The sequence below is a fragment of the Rhinolophus sinicus genome, linkage group LG09, assembly GCF_036562045.2.
Source record: "Rhinolophus sinicus isolate RSC01 linkage group LG09, ASM3656204v1, whole genome shotgun sequence".
Classification (NCBI taxonomy): domain Eukaryota; kingdom Metazoa; phylum Chordata; class Mammalia; order Chiroptera; family Rhinolophidae; genus Rhinolophus; species Rhinolophus sinicus.
Window position 1 is genome coordinate 49,506,906 of NC_133758.1, and position 19,684 is coordinate 49,526,589.

General features: G+C 39.6%; 1 protein-coding gene across 16 annotated transcripts in view; it reads left to right on the forward strand.

The window, feature by feature from the left end:
• PTPRM (protein tyrosine phosphatase receptor type M) overlaps positions 1–19,684 on the forward strand; it is an 809,264-nt gene that overhangs the window by 172,805 nt on the left and 616,775 nt on the right. For all 16 annotated transcript variants that reach the window (XM_019755746.2, XM_074340345.1, XM_074340346.1 and 13 more), the window contains exon 2: positions 17,042–17,164. In XM_019755746.2, coding sequence (XP_019611305.1) covers positions 17,042–17,164 — 123 coding nt within the window. The remainder of the gene's footprint in view (positions 1–17,041; positions 17,165–19,684) is intronic.

Here is a 19,684-nt window from a genome sequence, read left to right on the forward strand (position 1 = left end):
AGCCACACCTTAAATGCCTTCCCCCCATGGATTCTCCCTTATTCTTCCTCATCTGAAAGAGCCTCTGAGTAATCTCTGGTACTACATTACCTTGTTATCACAATGCTGAATTATTGTTGGTCGCGTATGTGTCCTGTATTACTAACTAGATTAAAAGCTGTGTTTTGGCCTTTGCGACCACACTGCACAGCGCCCTTGTGTGGATCCAGAGTTATTGGATGCTGACTGGCCTTTGATAAATCAGGCAAATGCCCCGGCCTCAGTTTCCTTATTTGTAATACTTTGCGTGATCTCTGTTCCCATGCAGCAATGTAAATTGGGCATCCTTCAATCTTATTATAAACAGTTAAGGAGTGACCACCCTGGGCAGCAGGCACCAGATGCTGCTTCTGAAATAAGATCTGGGTTCTACCATGTGGTCAGGAATACCAGTGCACGAATGCACACTGACCACAGAGAAAGAGGGATGGTCTCATACATGTGAGAATTGTGGTCATTCAGTGAAGAGCTAATAACCCAGGTGTAAAGAGGAGAGCTAGTACTTGTGGCAATGGGTCTTAGTGAGCCAGAGTTTGCTGGGATGGTGGGTGGGAAGCACCTCCAGGAAGGGTAGGGAGGAGGCTAAGAGCCTGCAGAGTATGGGACCCTGGAGTGGTTGTCTGCAAAGTACTGAACTGGCTTGGGGAGCGGGGGAGGATGCAGGTGGAGCTGCCCTCTGCTCATGTGGAAACAACATTGATGAGCTTGGGCTCCTCAGGAGAGAGGGGAGCTGGTGACAGAGGAGTATCTATTGCAGAACCAGTTGATGCCACGAGAGGATAGGAAAATGGTCCTAGCAGAGGATCTTAACTGTCCTTCACCCAGCAGCAGAATCACTGGGAATTAGCTGAAAATTCAGAGGCCTAACCCCTCTGCCAGTAATTCTGATTCTGGGTCTAGGCTTAGGACCTGTTTTAAGAAATTATCTGGGCGATATTGGTGCAGGTGGTCAGTGAACTGCCCTTTGGATAAATGCTGAATTTCCTTGAGCTTTGTAAACCCAAGGAATTATAAAATTTGTACATTATCCGTTTGTCCTGGGCATACCGGTCATGGATAGCTCTGTTCAGAGTCCCAAAAGGATCTATAAATTCTCAAAAGTTTAAGAATCACTGAGCCAGTAGAAGAGTATGTAAAATAGAATGAGAACAGTGCTATGGCAAGAATACTAGAGAACAGTAACCTTTAAAGAAACGTTTCGTGATGCAAGGAAAGTTGGTATTTTCAACAGCTCTATTGTAAATGCATTAGGAAAGTGAAGGCTCGCCACTGAGCTTGTAATTGGGATTTATGTTTGTGTTAATATCTCAATGTTTAAAGGAGATAGAGCAATGTGGTGGGTCTAAAGATTTACCAATTTATCTATAATAGGTTTTTCGTTTCTAAAACAAGTTTTTTTTTCCTGACCTAATTAAATTTGGTTTCCCTTGGGTTTCACTTTTTAATTTTCAAGTTAGCAATATATAAAAAGTTCAGTATAATGAAGGTCTTTATTGGGGATTATTAGTAGCGGTGCCACATTTTGCTCTCCTGCGGGTAAGGTCATGTCTGCGCTTCTATGGTAGACATTTTCTGAAATTTATGGAGGAAAAAATTGATATTGATGCAACTTAGTTTTTACTCCCAACTCAAGATCTTTCATTTCAGTCAAGTGTTCTGCTGAAAAGTGACAGCTGCCCTTTCTTTTTTCCCTAAATCCAGGGAAAAGTGAGCATGCTGTTTATACTGGCAAAATCAGGACCACAAGTGCGATGTAGTAACGCTAGCGGAGGGCTCGGATCAGAGATGTGTTTCTCAGCAATGGCCGAGGAGGAGCAGTCTGCTTGTTTTTAGCAGTGGAGTTTAGCTCCCAGAGTTCCACGTTTGATTATTGTCTTAAACATTATAGAAATTAAGCTGGTTTGTGAAGTTTCCTCTAGGCAAATTTCTGGCCCCAGGAAAGGGTTACTATTTCTTAAGCCCAGTCAATATTATATTGATGCACAAGGGTTTATTTTCAATTCACAGGTACCCAGTGCTAGGTTAGATATTATTAAAAGTAAGTATCCAATATGACCAAGGGCCAACAATAAGCTTACTGAAAGAGCATCCTATAAGAGAGATCCATGCCACATAAAATCAAGTGTAAAATTACACACTCAGAGGATTAAAACCAACTATATGGTGACACTTTGATTAATTAATCCCAGTAACCACAGCTTCTTACAATACTGTGTTTCCCCGAACATAAGACCTAGCCAGACAATCCGCTCTAATGCATCTTTTGGAGCAAAAATTAACATAAGACCCGGTATTATTTTACTATAGTATAAGACCAGGTCTTATATAATATAATATAAAATAAGACCGGGTCTTATGTTAATTTTTGCTCCAAAAGATGCATTAGAGTGGATTGTCCGACTAGGTCTTATGTTCGGGGAAACATGGTAAGTCAGCCATGTTGGGGACTGGGGGAAATGGCTTCATGAAAAGCAAAGCTCTCTACTCTCCTGGCTTTATATTTAAAATATCCCAATGAATCATCTCTGAAGCAAATAGGGCTCATCCCAAGCATATTATAAAATCATTAAATTTGATTTTGTCTTGTTTTGGAACTGTCCCCCATCAGCTTTTCCTATGTCTACTGTCCTTAAATTATCTTTATTAAAATAAGAGATACCTCATATCTAGTCATTTGCACTTGTGGATTGTTTAGGTCTAAATAAATATTTTTTGGAGTGGAAGTGGCTAGAGGACTGATTATATGAATCCATTTTCATATAGTGTCTTGAGTCTTAGATTTTTGAGCCTCTTTGTTGTAGACTGAAAAATGTAAACCGATTTAAATAATTTTAGACATTAGGAAACCAGATGGTGAGGAGCAGGGTGGCTTGAGAAGTGTCCTAGTAAAATTATATTAGATGTTCTCAAATGATTCTTTCAACAAATATGGTGTAATCAGCTTGGATTGACTTAGACCCGACTGATTACCCCAAATCAGCCCCAGCTCACATAGGATTGAGAATAGTAGGTGTTTGGTCTTGTGAATTTGTGTTCTCTGCTCTTCCTAGACCAGGAACCTGGCCAGCCCTCACACCGATGTTCGTATCTATAGGATTTCTTCTTATTTCCTCTCTGTCTCCTCCTAAACCTTCTCTTCTCTCTTTTTAACATTGAGTTCGACCATCCTTTGCTTATTTTATTTAACATTATTTTATGTAGGTTTTATATTATAATCAGTCTCCCCTCAATGATACACCTGATACACAACACATTTTAACACTTCATTATGTTCCTGATAAAGAAGTATTATATTTAATAGAAGAGACAGAAAAATAATAGCATGTATAATATTATAATGGAAATATTACCTCAGAGAGCAGCTAGACCTGAAGTTGTCAAATACTAACTTCTTTTGGTACAAGTCTTATTGCCCATGGCGTCCCAACATTTAAAGTAAATTAAAATTGAATACATCAGGTTGCAGCAGGGTTTTAGGAAGGCCTGCAGCAGTCTCCCCTTCACAGTCGGAGGGGATCTGAGGGGTCTGAGGATCACTCTGGGATCGGAGTTTGAAAAACCAATGATCCACTTCATTCATGCTGTTATGTAAATCAGGACACTGAAGACCAGACAGGAAAGGGTGCCAACATTGACCTATTTACTAGCTAGATAGTAGGTAAGAGGGCATTTGGGTAGGTAGGTAGGTAGGTAGGATAATGTAACATATGTGTATGCAGTGGGATCAAAAAATACGGTGAATGTTTAAATTTAAAAATTTATTACAGTAAAAGGCACATTGCCATTAATCCTCTCAACCCCCCCCCCCCCCCCGCGCTTCAAACACACTTATCCCATCATTCCTGCCCCTTTCTGAAGCAGTTCTGGAAGTCCTCTTTCGTGAGTGTCTGTAGTTGGGCTGTTGTATCTGCTTCAATGTCCTGAATTATTTTGACTTTGGGAAAGAGCCAGAAGTCGCTCGGTGCCAGACCTGGCGAATAAGGTAGATAAGGACATGCTGTAATGTTTTTATTTGGCAGAAATTGCCTTACCAGAAGCGATGTGTGACACAGAATATTGTCATGATGGAGGATGAAACTGTTTGCCCTTTTCATGTTAATGCATTGTTTGTAATCTATGATTTACGGCGCACTTTAAAACACACCTTCTCTCAACCATAGCTTGCACCTGACTGACCGCACTGAACAAGTTGAAACTTGTCTCACACTGTTACTAAGGTTTAACGTACCTCTTCCTGTATTGAAGATCCCTGCCTTTCTATTGGATGGCACTTGACAGCAGCATTCACCATATTTTGCAATCATAATAGAAAGGCTCTGTGTCACACATTGCTTGTGGTACGGCAATTTCTGTCAAATAAAAACATTATGATGTGTCCTCATCCACCTTACTCACCTAATCTGGCACCATGCGACTTCTGGCTCTTCCCCAAAGTCAAAATGACCATGAAAGATAAACGTTTTGAATCGGTTCAGGACATGGAGGCAGCCACGACAGTGCAACTAAAGACACTCACAAAAGAGGACTTCCAGAACTGCTTCAGAAAGTGGCAAGAACGATGGGATAAATGTGTTTGAAGCAAGGGAGAGTATTTTGAGGGGGATTAATGGCAATGTGTCTTTTACTGTAATAATTTTTTTATTTAAACATTCCCATATGTTTTGATCACACTTCATATATATAAACACACACAAATATACCAAGTCATTTAATAATAAATAACATTCTAGAAGGTAGATGGTTTTACAGACAAATAGATGAGGAAAGCTTTTAAGTTGATAGAGTTGGGACTTGCCTTAGGTCTTCTTGATGGGAAATCTACATTCTTTCATCATATCTCCACCCTGTCAGCTGGTTGTTTTGCCCAAAGTCACATTTGGGGATGAGCAGCACTGGGACCCAGACCTTCTGCTTCCAGGTCCAGGTTGTTTCCTCAGACCCCCTGTTCTCTTCAGTCAGTGGCAAATAGTATCTGCTAAAAAAGTAAATAGAATATTGAGTAAACACTTAAATAAAAAAGAAAGACACTCCAGCAGTATTGACCTAGAGAAGGGTTAATGTTCTTAGTTCCCTGTATTTTAACAATCAATTGGTCACGTAAAATGAGTGGAAGGAAAGCCGATTCACAATAATTTTCGTGCTATGTAAGTATTGCTCTTAGTTTGGAGAATTTTTCACAGAATCCAGCTTCCTAATTAAAAAATATATATGATATGTATATAATATACATATATGTTATATATAATATATATATAATATACATATAATATACATATTATATATATCAAAATTTTTTTCCTCAAAGTGTACTTTCTTTATGACCTGAGAATTGAAGTTTGACATTGAATAAGTATTCACTATTTTAATTTTTCATAAATTTGAAAGATATGTAATATGTAATCATTAACATTCTTTTTATATTTGGAACATAAAATCAAACACAAACAACTGAGACATTAAAGCAGAGTTCCAGTATGATGCACAGAAAATCTGTATGCTTTTTGTTGACTTATGCTGAGGTCTGCCAAATAACTGCCTTATTATGCAGATTCTTAGAATAACAGGCCATGGATATCTTAGATTCTCGCCTCTAGTTGCTGACTCTCTGTTTTTTTGTGTTTTTTGTTTTTTTGTTTTTTAATCTGGACCATTTAGGGACAGATCTTTAGGATGAGTTCTCCCCCTCCACCCCTTTTTCTTGGCTCCTACAGCATTTTTTGTATTTCTTCCTTTCAGCTTCTTCCTGACCCCCAAGTTGTCTTCCCAAAGGACAAAGGCTTCTTTTTAATCCTCTGTGTATCCTCTAGTCCCCCTCCCCCTGTCTACTCAGTGCCCAACATAATGCTTGGCACTAAGTGAGAGGGAGGGAGGAAAAGAGATGCCATGAGTCAGATCAAAAAGCCAAGAATTCTAGAATCAGGATTTCTTCTTCCCTTGGTGTAGCCAGAGCATTTAGTGAATAGAGTCCATTAGTATTTTTCCTTCAATGTTTCTTTCTAAGAAAGATACAGTAGTAAGTGGTTTTGTTCTTACCTTTGTTGTAAAACACTTTGCAGTAAGTGTTTGACGAGTAGCAGCGCCTCTCTAGGACTGGAGCACACAGACCAGGCCCCAGGAGTTCACTGTGCAGCAGAGAAGACAAACGTGCCCATATTCGTACTGCTAGGTGGGGTGATAAGGACAGGAAGCCCTGGGTGTTTGCAGTGATGGTGCACAGGAAGGAGGGATTGACTTTATTTGTGAAAAGGAATCAGCAACAGATACCCAAGAAAGGCGGCATGCAAGCTGGGATTGGAATAGTGAACAGGAGTCTGCCAGACATACTCTGGGGTGGGGGTGCAGGGATGGCACAGGCAGACATGTGGCCTGTGGGCAGCACGATCATTGGGGAGAATCTGGAGACAGTCAGGAATTACCAGAGTATATTATGAAAGGGAAGTGGTGGCAGGAAATTAAGATAAAGAGGGATCGAATCAGGAAAACTTCATGTCACATGGTCATATTTAAACATTACCCTGTGGGCAGTGGGGAGCTGATGAATAGTCTTATGTAGGGAGAGACTATTTTCAGCTGTGTGTTTTATAAAAGGTCGACTTTCTGTTAATATGTGGGATATACTGGAGAGTACAGCGTGTAGATGTGAAGGGATGGGTCAAGTTCAGTGGAGACATGCGATGAAACTCACACTGTGGTATGGTGGGAGTAGGAAACTGATAAGAGAAACATTTAGAAAGTTGTTTGAGGGGTAACGTGTTGAGCTGAGAGGTGGTCACGCACACGATTTTGGCCTGAGCCTCTAGTGTGCGGCGCCTCCAACCAATGTAGATGGACAACATCGAAAAAGGGATGCCTATCGCTTTAATTTCCTGTGCCAGGTAGCATGCACCCAACACAGTTGTGGCTTTCTTTGAAGTTCATCATCTTGAAACAGTGAGTCCACTTCCACATTCACCATCAAATTCAGCCTTTACTGTCTCCCTGGGAAATAGGTAATAAATATTACAAAAAAGTCTTATCTTCTATAGGGCGTAAATCCTCAGGGATTCACTTATGGTTAAAATTGCCTCTGAAAAATCTTTTAGGGAACCTTTGGATTGAAGACTTGTATGCTGTTTCTCAGAAAAATGCAGACCTTTAAACATGAGAAGTATGTTGAAGCAAATGAAATGTGCACAGTAAGAGAGGCACGAAGGAAGGAGGAACAGTGATTGACGGGTGGGGGTGGGAGGCACCAGTTCATTTCTCTCATGTCCCAGTTCCAGCTAATTGGGGCATGTGGTTGTGAGGCTCCTGGACTAAACGAAAGACTTCTCTACCAACCTACCCCCCCATTTCCATTGTTGACATCATGTATGTTAATTGCACCTATGATATGGGCACTGCATAGCCTCCTTTTTATGCAGCGAGCAAGGTACACAGTCTGTGACTTGTCCAAAGGTAGAATAGTTAGCTGACAGATGTAGGACTTAATGTATCCCGGGTCTCAGAGTCCAATTAAGTAGAGTCAGCCTTACAAGTTTCCAATTTTGGTTTTAGAATAAGTACTCCTAATGGTAGGAAATTGGAATAAATGTTTTACCAAGAGGATATAGGAAATTACATTTACTTTTTCCTTATAATTTGATTCTACCCAATGAATGTGATGTGTAGAAAAAGCGTTCATTGAGGGAAATACATTTTAGTTGAGTTTTGGTTAATCAGCATCCAATGAAAATAAACAATTGGCGGGCTATTACAAGCTGAGTGGCGTGGCTTGGCTCCACTGTATATTGGTGAGTTCAGGAGTGTATTTTATCAGCTGTCCCAGCTGATACGTTTTTTTCTTAACGCAAAATCATTAAGAGATGGATTTTTGTAAATCATACTAAAGTGGCAGGAGTGCTACTGGGGATAAAATGAAATTCTGTGTTTGTTTGTTGTTGTTGTTGTTGTTGTTTTAAATTAATTTTCTGGGTATCTCTGACCAGTAACCAGGATCATTTTCTGTCTAGGGTATCTCTTCTTGTTGAGTAGTTCCACTTAGAGAAAAAATTTACAGAGCTGGCGTTCCTTAGCATGAAATTAGAGCATGGAACACTTTGATCAAGCAGTGTTACTCTGTTGTCATTCACCTGAGAGATATTTATGACTAAAAAGAGTTATTTAAAGCAGTGATCTCCAAAGGCTTTCTCTACATGCTTTGAGGAGTATAATACAATCCATTGATGTATGGAAAAACTATTGGAACATCAATTCGTATTTATTTTCTAGTTTGTACTTTGAAAGGTCAATTATATATGGGTCTCTAATAATCTGCATATGTAGAGTACTACATTATATAATTTATAAATAAGTAAACATAGGATGTTTGTGCCTTTTTAACAACCTGATAAGATACCTTCTTAGAAATATTGAAACTACTGATCTAGAGCACTTTTCTAAACTAGGTCAATGATTAAATTATTCTGGGAACTTTTTTAAAACCACAGATTCCTGGGGCTGTTCCCAGAAGATTCTGGTGAAAGGGGTTGGTCTAGAACAGTGGTTAGCAAACAGTAATATGCTTCAGAATCATCTAGAGGTCTGTCTTGTTAAAACACAGATTGCTAGATCCCACCCCAGAGTTTCTGATTCAGAAGGTTGGGAGTGGGGCCTGAGAATTTGCATTTCTAACAAGTTCCCAGGGGATGCTGCTGGTTCAGGCACCCACTTTGAGAACCACTGTTCCAGTGCGGAACTCAGGACGTGGGCCACTCTGAGGTCAGGTGACAAATACTGATCTAGCTTTGATCATCTTCTCCCCTAGATGCTTCTTGCAGATATTCTGTCAATTTGTTTCCTTTTTTCCGCTCCCATTGCTATGATAGCGTCAGACGACTGTTTTTTCACACTGTAGTTTTCAATATTGGTGTGGAGGACAAGAACACCGATGTTATATTCAGATAGATTTGAATTTACAGGGAATGCGTATGAGTGATTTAATTAAATCCTGCAGCCACTCTATGAGGTACTAATTTATATATGGAAAACAGAGACACTCAGGTCCCTAATGATTTGGCTGTATCTGTACACTATTTGGGAATAAAAATAACAATATTACCCGTTAAAAACAAACAGATTTTAAGTTGATGAGAAAAATATATGGCTGCTGCAATCAGGTCTTTTTTAAAATCAGGAATCAATAGATTGATATAAAATGAAGTGTGCGGTAAGTGTAAGCCACAGAAACTGTAAGGACAAAACAACTCATTTCCTTTGAATTATATAAAATATATCCACTGGCAAATAGCACTTTTACAATAGTGCATAACATTAGCCATTTAAATGCTTATGCAATGTGTAAAACCTGCTTGCTGGATTAAATTATGTAGGAGAGCATTTCTATAATGCTTCGTGTCTGATTCACTAACCATCACTGGGGCACTCAAAGTTTAAGAGGCATTGTATACTTTCATTGTTTGGCAGGCAATTAAATGCAGGTACCACTGGAATTGATTTACAAGAAGAAAGCTGTGGCTCCCTATGTTGGTGCAGGTTTTTTTTGTGTGTTTTTTTAAGTCTTAAAACAATTATGTATATTATAGCTTACTTTCTGTTTATCCTTTGAAATGTGTGGTTTATAGCCTTTTATCTCACTGTTTTAAACTTGAAGTAAATGGATAGGACCGCCTGAGATTACATGTATTTTAGGAAAATAGAACATATAATGGGAGGTAGTTTAGCACTAGTTTTGGGAGTTACTTTAGCACTAGTTTTTGATATGCCCTCTCTGTAGAGAGACCCACTTAATACTTCAGACATTTGATAAAGGCTTCCTTAAATGGGGTCATTCTGTATTTAGAACAAATGAGAAGAATGTTCCAGAAATCTCTTCAAGGAGTATTACAGTCTTTTTTACAAAGCAACTTTAAATGGGCTGTAATTATAACAAGAAGAACCATTGCTAGAGTTTGTAAGTCAATTTAACCTGTTAAAGGCAGAACAACTCAAAATATGTCTGTATCTTATAGACAAGTTTATGAAATTAACATTTGATTGTCCTCCACTGGCTTCTTATAAACAGCACTTTCAGGAGCTTATTTGCCATGCAATTCATGTAGCAATCCATACATGAATAGTACATGTTGTTTGCTTGCTTTGTAGAGGTGTGTTACGGGTGATAAAATACACAGACTGGAAAGAGTATGGACTTTGGACTCAGACCTTGGTTGAACTGCTGGGCCTACACTGAGCTCTGTGTGACTTTGGGTGAGGTATTTGACCACTCTGAGTGGCCATTTGTAAAAATAGGGATGTATCAATTAAGGTCCAATCAGGAGACAGAAGCCACACAGTAATTTGAACAGAATGAACTATGATAACAATGGATTGGAATACAAGTGATTGACTAGTAGTAAGAGAGCTCTAAAGAATACAGGAATAACAGAAATGAGGCACTGCCTCTGCTTCAGAGCAGAAATAGAGCTCAAAGGAGAAGATTCTGCTAGATCTGAGATCCAGGGCTTGACTGTGGCTCAGTGGATGGCACAGAAGTCACTGTGGGGTCACACTGATACAACTTGAAGGAAATGTGTCCCCTAAGCTGGCAGGGAAAACTGTTCATGGGGGGTGTCCCTTTGGGGGCGCTCTGCCACAAAACCACCAAGGGGGTGCTGGGGCAAGCCGCCCTCTGCTGGGCACTGTTGACCACCGCGCACCAGAGGAGCTGAGCACTGGGAATGGCCCTGAATTGCACGTCTGGTGCTCGAGAAGCTTTGTGTGCTGAGGAGCCTTCAAGGGGGGCCTGCAAACCCACCCCTTCCTCCTACAGTGCCTCTCCAGGACCCTTAGTTAGAAGGCCTGGGTACATTTTTGCAAAACAAGCACTGAAATGTGAATTTAGAGCTGAGATGTAATACACTGATAACTGGCACAAAGGATATTGATGTTTGCCTTTAGGATTTTTAAGATTAAATAATACATATAAACGTTTGTGTGGTTTTTGTTATGTAACACGTTCTTTGAATCAGACATCCTGAGATAACAGTCTTATACTGGTTGTGAGGAGTAAGGGAAAAATTTACTATATGTTGCCTGAAGCAGAATCTGGTAGCACAGGGCAGATGCCCACAAAATGGTAGCTGTTAATACCACACAACGTTGTGATCCCAGGCTGCCTGCTGACTGACTACCTTAGTAGTTAGTGTGGATTAATAACTTCAAGCTAAATAAACAGTCTCAGGTAATGGTTCTCATCTCCAAATCTTAAAGACTACAGGTCATACACACCCTTTTGAAGGATCCTGAAGTCAGTTTACTGGGTCTAGACTCACCTTTTACAAAATTGAACAGAACAGAAATGAAAAATATCCATATATGCTAGCAGAGATAAACTTGGTTTGTAAAATGTACATATACATGTGCCGGGTCAAGACTGTGGGTCATAATAAAAATAAAATAAAAAATTAAGGATTGCTCTAATCCTTGTCAATTTACTTTCCTTTGTCTTCTCTCGAGGCCTGCAACTTCAGTAGGATATAGAAAGTTATGTGAAAGATCTTACAAGGTTTCCTTGTGGAAAAAGGGGACCATCCTCTCTCCTTTACAGCTTCTATGTTAATGATGTCATACTATTCTTAGGTCTCCTGAATAATTCTCTGCTGCTCTAAAGCAAAAAGAAAGATAAATTCCCTCTAATATGAAAATGACAATATTTTATTTTCATAAATCAAGAATGACCTTTATAGACAACTAGCCTTGCTAATTGTTGCCAGACAAAAAAAAAAAAAAAAAAAAAGTGTTCAACTTTTTTAAAGTAAAAGCCATAATTTGTAGAAACTTCATTAACATTTACTGGCTTACAGTTTTCAACCATAATAAAACACAAACAAGTTCAGTGATTCGGTCACATTTGCAGCTGACTCATCTTGGAATACACCAGGGCAGGGTTAGGTGTTTTATGGGACTGTATTGAAATTGTTTCCATTGTTTAGATGGATATTACTTTTTTTTTTTAATTTTCCAGACAAAATTATTGCAGGCAAATACTGCATAGAATTTTGGGGAATGCATTACCCATTTTTCTAAAAAGAATGTATTGGGTACCTACCATGTACTAGCTCTCGGGAATGCTAAGATGACTAAGATGGAGTTATAATCAAAGTTAACTTTTGAACAGAGTTCCTACTCTGCCTATAGGCTTTCAGACACCTGTTCTTTTTAAATCCTTCAGTTTTCATGGAGCGATTCAGGCCTAACACCATTTCTTCTGATTTCTAAAGAACGTGGCTCCATTGTTCAGTAATAGCACAGATTAATTGCAACTTTTGGGGGGGAGTAAATACACAAACTTATGGCAGCCCACTAAGACTTCGTTGAAAGAAACAGTATTCATAAAGGCATCTCAAGGGATATTACATTCTAGGAGAATCCTAGAATGCACTGAGCTCCCACAAAGTCAAGCTTCTTGAATTGAAGTTTGATGACTGGTATTGTAACATGTCACTGAATCGACCCTAAAACCCATTGCTGTGTTCTGGTGGATGTTCTGGTGGATGCTGCTCATGAACTTACGTCGATTGCTTCTTCCCAGGGACCTGGGAAGGTAGTTCTTTCTGCATTTAGGATTAGGAGTAGTTGTGTTTCTTTGGGGTTTTCAGTTTGTGAGATACTATCACATAGTGTTAAGAACATTCTCAAGACAGAAGTCTGGGTTCAAATCTCTGCTTCTCTGCCTTCCAGCTTTGAGGCCTTGTGGCAGCTCTAACACCTTCTGTGCCTCAGTTTCTGTATCTGGGAAACATCACAGTATCTGTCTTACACGGTTGGCATTAGGATCCTCAGTAAATGTTAGCCCCTGTTACAGTACTAGTTTCAGTATTAATATTATTAGCGCATAGATACTTTGAATTATGCAGTCAATCATATTTTCCTCTTTGCACTGCCTAGCCCAAGCTCAAAGTGAAATTTGTGCTGACTTCCAGTAAATGAACCTGGTGACTTTTTTTTAGTTATTACTTGGTCATGATGGTGGAGTTCTCACCGTATTCCTGGTATAATCTGATTTTTATTTTTTCTTCGCTCTGCTTTCCTTGATTTTTTAACTTTTACTTTTCTTTGATTTTGTTAATTGAATTTTCATGTGATTGTGTAGCGCTGCCTGTCCGGGCACAGGCCATGCAGTCACCATTCTTGTACAGAAATCATTGCTGTGGGTGACCTGAGTGACGTCTGTCGACACTTCCTTTTGCGTAATAATTCAGTCTTCATTCAGCACATGTAGTGTTATAGTGTGTTGTATTCACATTAGCTAAGGAGAAGCCTTTCTTCTCAAGGTATGGTGGAGGCATGTGGGCACGTGCACAACTGTGAGTGTGTGTGTGTGTGTGTGTGTGTGTGTGAGAGAGAGAGAGAGAGAGAGAGAGAGAGAGAGAGAGAGAGAGAATCTGAATGATGCAGACTATTGCCCCACCTGTCTGTCACCATTTTTCCTCCATCTCATATATAACTTGGTTTAGTATTGATTCCCCTCCACAACGGAAATCATTTACTTTGATTTGATCGAGGAATATAGTCCAGCCATGAGCTGTTGGACGTCGGTCCAAGTAAGATAATTCTGGAGAAACCTTGGCAAGTCTGCTACTGACTACATTCCTGTACATGATGGTGAACTGTCTGTGTTATTACGAAAATCACGGAGCCTTGTGTTTAGAAATGCTCAATTATTTCACTAAGTTTCAGGGTACTTGGCTTCCTTATCATGTTCTTCACTGGCCTCAAAGCATTTACGGAATCCTAGCCAGACCTCCGTTCTTTGGCTCCATGGAAGAGCCCACAGGAGGGTGCCTGTAGGATTGCTCACAACTCCTCGCCTCCTAAGGAAGTATGAAATTTCCAGTTATGTATCTCCGACTATTTGCGATGAAATGAATTCATGAGAGTAATTGTTGTATGAGGTATACGTGGTAAGAAGGATTTAAGAACCAAAATAACTGAGACTGGTTGCACATGCCTGACATTATGTTACACCAACTACACATTTGCTGTGTCAGTGGATTATTAGAAATACTCCGTGAGGTATGTTACCCCCATTTCAGAGGTGGAGAAACCAGGGTTCAGAGCACCCAGTGATTTGTTGACAGTCACAGAGCTAACAGTGGAAAAATGGGGATGTGCCAGACGTTTGACCCTGGAACCTGTTCACTTCCACCACTACACAAAGCTTCCTGAAAACCAAAAACATCTAATTTGTTCACTCTCAAATTCGTTATTTCAATTCTGATGCCATTTACCTTAATCTCATCTCATTTTAGCTCAGTAAACCACCTTTGCTATTTTTAGGGTCTCTCATCTATTGGATGAATATCAGTGGATCTGAAAATTGGTGTGCAGGGAGATATATCTTACGGCAATAGGAAATTCATAGTCTTTCCCATTTTCCAGTGTTTCGATAATCATACATGGGTCCAGAAAGAACCATATCATATTTTTTATGTTTCCTTTTAAGTGATGAAAACAGCTTTATGTAATGGGAGAATTATATCCTTGCACCAGCATTGTATTAGTCTTTGGTGTTTGCTGTCAGCTGAGCATTCTCTTGTCTTTAGATTTGGTCATATCTTCAATGCCAACAGTTGTTTCATAAACCATAGCTGTAGCCAGCCTGGAGTTTTGTGGATGCCTATAGCTGTTTCTTGCTGTTTCAGATTGCCTGCAGGACTTTCAGCAACGTGCTATCTGTGTTTCCATTGGAGGGCCCCTTCTCTGTCAAAATTCATGGTTATTTTTTTTCTTTTTGAACGTTATTAGTGCTACCTGCTGTTCGGACTTATTGCTATAGTACTGAAGCTGCTTTCTGCATCAAATTTAGGGTTTGCAATCAAGAGAAAATATTTCTCATAAATGTTTGCATAGTCTTCTAACATTTCTCACCCCAAATTGGAAAGTTGTCCGTGTTAAGTGCTTTACACAAATCCACTTTGTTTCTTTGAACTTGTTAAAGCTGAATGAGAGGGAAGTATAAATTACCACTTGTTGTCAAGGTGAAATATGGAGTCAATGCTGTATATCTGTAATAAGTTTCTGTTCCCAGTGAAATGTTTAGTTGACCAGTTCTGTTAAAAGTATTACAGAAGATAGCATCCAGGGTTACTAATTTCACTGTCATGCCTGGAGCTAACAACTGAGACAAAGCTAGAAAGCTGGGAGAGACCTTCTAAAAGGGTCTGAGGTCCCTTGACTCTGCCCTGTTTCACATTTGTTGTCAGTGATTTGGAGGCAGACATAGAAAGCATGCTTATCAAATTAGCAGATAACGCAAGTCTAGGTAGGATGACTGAAAACAAATGACAAAATCAGGATTCCAAAAGCTCTCAACAGGCTTGAGTGATGCACTGCAAACCAGGAGATGGGGTTCAGTAAGGATGCGTGTACAGCCTGAGTTTGCATTCAGAAACTCACTTGCCATACTACAAGAGGGGAGAAATAGGTCAATGGCAGTGGTATGAATTTCAGGCTTGTATGGGATGTCAGCTGCCGCGAACCTCAGAAGGGACAGCACGCTGCCCAGACTGTTGAAAAAGCACGAGGTCAAGGGCAGTTGCCAGTTGAATTCTGTCTGGCTCCAGTACTGGGAATCCTTCTTTTGGAAGAGTGCTGATAAACATGAGTACTCAGAACACCTGCTAGGATGGTGAACATCTGAAAACCTTCGAGTAGGAGGAATCAGGGACAGCAAAGCATGTTTTGCAGGGAGAAGTGCCGACTTAGAGCATGACGGCTTTTTTCAAATAATCAGCTTTCCTGTGTGAGGGCTGAGATTTTTACTATTTCTTCACAAGGTAGAACTAAGTTAATGAGTAGATTTTTCAAGAAACAGAGTTTGGCCCTTTATAAAGGGGGAATTATCTACATGGTAGGGACACTTTTTAAAATTCTTAGTGCATCCCTTGTTCAGAAGCTGTCTGTCTGTCTGTCTAGAAGGCTGTAACGTCTGTTTTACCTCTGAGATTGTAAAATTGTTATTTTACTTATTTTCCTTTAGCCAGTGTTATAGTATCCTTATTTTTTGTTTTCTTGACCAGAACCCTTAATTTGCATCATTGACAAGTAATTATAATTAATATTTTAATATAATTAATAGCATTATATAATGGATAGTAGAATTTTCATAATAATTAATATGGAAAATTTAATCACTCTTCAAATGTGAAATATTGGAGAAACTGCTTGATACTGTAATAATTCAGAGTAATGGGAGACATTTGAGAGGATATGGATGGGACTCACAATCATCTATGTGACCCAGGATGTTGAAACAGCCAAGTTGCTTTGTGTAGTCTGCATTTTCTTTTATTCTTTGTTTCTTTATTTAAGTAGCTTTATTTCTAGCACCAAAGTTAAGGGGATGCTCACCACATGTAGTTTCAAATTTATTCTTGCCTTTCTTTAAAAATTGTGTGAACATAAGCAAATTTATAATCTGTTTTCATTTTGAGACCTCAAATCTCCAAAATATTAAAGCAAAACCAGTATCTACGTTTTTCTAACGATGTAGAATAATCCTCAGAAAAATATTTTGCAAGCTATGTCCGTGGTCTCTACTGCATTTTGTCCCCTATCATTGTGCCAGAGTCGTGGTGAAAGCAGTTCTCTTTTAATTTTTTTGGACAAATTATAATGGCTTTTTCTTTTTTTTTTTAAACACGTCGAACACTTTGGGTGATTCTGTTAAAATTTTGAACACAAGATCAATATTCCAAATTCCTGTGAGTCTAGAAAATATGAGTTAAAAATTTGCTTGGGTCTTTCTTTCAATTGGATTTCACAAACATTGGTTCTTCCGGGAACAATGTGACGTGGCAGTGCTGGCGAGGCGTGGGGACACTCAGCAAAGATGTAACAAGGTCAGGGTGCACACTTCCTCGGCACAAAGGTCAGTCGGATTTAGTTAGCATCAGGTAGGTTCACAGTTACCTGTAATCATCAGCGCTTATTCCGGAGGCCTGCTGTGATTTACGCTACTTTTCATTCTGTTGCCTTCTAGGGGGTTGCCTCTTTGATGAGCCGTACAGCACATGTGGGTACAGTCAAGCTGAAGACGATGACTTCAACTGGGAGCAGGTGAACACCTTGACCAAACCAACTTCTGACCCATGGATGCCATCAGGTTTGCATTTCGTTCTGTTTTCTTTTTAAAATCTGAGGTACACAAGAGTCTTAATCACAGTCACTGTTCACTAGGTATTGGTTGAATGGGTGAGGATTACGGTCTTTGATTGTGGCAGTCAAAGGCCAGTTAGTGAGGATGCTACAATTAAGAGGACTGATTACAAAGAGTTTACCTTTATAGCTCTACCTTAAAAGTCTAATGAAAGTTTACTTCCTTTTTCTTTGGCTACCTGAGCTAGATTACTGGGCCTTTCCCAATTGAATCTTTCCCAAACGACAGGTATGGGAAGTAGATGGATGTCTTTACTGGCGAATGTGTCCAGTGAATGGAACTCAAGCTGGGGAATCCAAACGAAGTGTGGGTCACAAATTGGGATCTACAACTTAATTGGAAGGCGACTTAAACTGTGTCAGCCTCAGGGCCTCGCTTGGCACCTGGGAGATCTGTGAGGAGGCCGGTGATCTTGAAAGCATTCTTAAGATAAAACGGTAATGCACACGCGTGGATGCTTTTTTCACTGTACAAGTGCTTTGCAGATTTTCTCATGAATGAAAGACATTTGTTCCACTGAATACCAGCAAGAATTCTCCTTCTTATTTAGAAGGAAGTGTGGGAAGATGATGACCAGTGAACTCTAGTCACGTTGGAGTTTGATCATTTTAATGGACACCTTTTTCAGGCTGTGGTGTTAGACAGCCTGTAAAATTTTAGATTTGCAGATTCATTTTCTAAATGGGGTGAAGAGTGTGCTCCATTCAGGATTCAAACTATAAAATATGTTTTGGATTTCAGGTAAAACACATTTTTTAGTACTTTTAATGACTGTCAAGTTCTTCATTAATGTTCCTAAATGTAGCAATAATCACATTTAGTAAGTAATCTTGTAAAGTAGCTTTAAACATGAAGTGGAGTTTAATGCTGTTCTTGACTGAGCCTTCGCAGTTATGACGCCCACCGCGGCCTTGCCCTCTCCGCACACTTTAGCTCCTTGTAACCTCAGAGAAAGTCACGCTGAGCTCCTTAGTGCTATGCTTTACTGGACTTCAAAACCTTTCTAGTTCTTGGTTATTTACCCATAGCTGACAGTCTCCCTTTCTGCTTCTCTTTTTCTCTTGTGTGTGTGCACTTTTGAATCTGACTTGTGTTTGAATCAGTGGTATTTGAGTTGTTTTTCTTTTTCAAATTCCATTCCTGTCTGCACTCGGGAGAGGGGAAGAGGAGAGCAGAGCAGTGCTCCCTGCACAGACATGCTCTTTCCCAAACAGGCTTCTGAGCCTGAAGTCCTTTTCTCATCATCACCTGCTGTCTCTCGAGGATGAGCCTGTGTCCAGAGAGGCTGGGGACGGATGCGGCTGTCGTAGTGAGGAGGGCACTCAGAGTTAGTCCTGGTAGACGTCTCCACAGAGTGCACTCGGCTTTCTTTGTTGTATTTTAATGTGGGAAACAATTTGTAATGTTTCACGTTAAGTCGTTGATTTCATTATTGTAGTTATTTAGATTGCAGCCTGACTTGGAAAAATTGGCTTTTACAAAGGAGCCCTAACATTGACATATCTCCTTCAGCCTCAGCTAGTTCTATTTTTGACACACGATAACCCACTTTCCTTTATGAAGGAGGGGGATAAATCGCTTATTGTCACCATCTTGTCCTTTTCTTCTTTCTGATGTTCCACAAAACTATCTCAGACCAAGTTGTCCAAGTTTTAAATTTAGAAAGGATGGGATTCTAGCAGAGTATGTTACAAAAATGATATTAAAGATCAAAGAGCGATTGTATCCTGGAACAATCAGTTGGGTAATTAAAGGAACAAAGGGGAAGCAACTTTCCAAATATCTTGGCCTTTGAAGGCTCTTCTGCATTTGGAAGAACGAAGTAGGGCTATTTAGATGTTCTATTTGAATTTACTCTCATTCTGTTGACTAATAGAATACTTAATGATAAGTGTGAGGCTTTTGTAGCTTAAGATCTCTGAATGTTACATCTTCTAACACAGGGGTGTCAAAACTGCGGCCTCTGTGCCAACTGTGGTCTGCAATCCATTATTAATTGGCCTGCAGCAAATTCCAAAAATATATTTAGTTTACTTAAATAAACCAGGTGAGGCAATATGTACTTCACCTCAAGTGAGTGGCCCGGCTGTTTGTGTATTTTACTGCATATGGCCCTTGGTAAAATACATTAAAAAAAGTTTTGACACCCCTGTTCTAACAGTTTTGTCATTTCTATATGATTTCTGATAGTTAAAAAAGGTGTGCCCCGAACCACCACTGCCAAACAGAATACCAATCATTGTGGGGACATGCAGATGGTTTGGATGTCAGGAGATGAGGGGGGACGCAGAAAGACTAGCCGTCCCGTTCCTCTGCCTCTCTGTGCATGTGGGCACAGTCCAGGTAAAACACATTTTAGTTGAAACGATAATTATTCCATTGATAATTATTCCATCAGATTATATTTTCTGCCTTAATGTAAAATTGCAAATACTAGTATTTTTTCATACTATGTATTAAACAAAT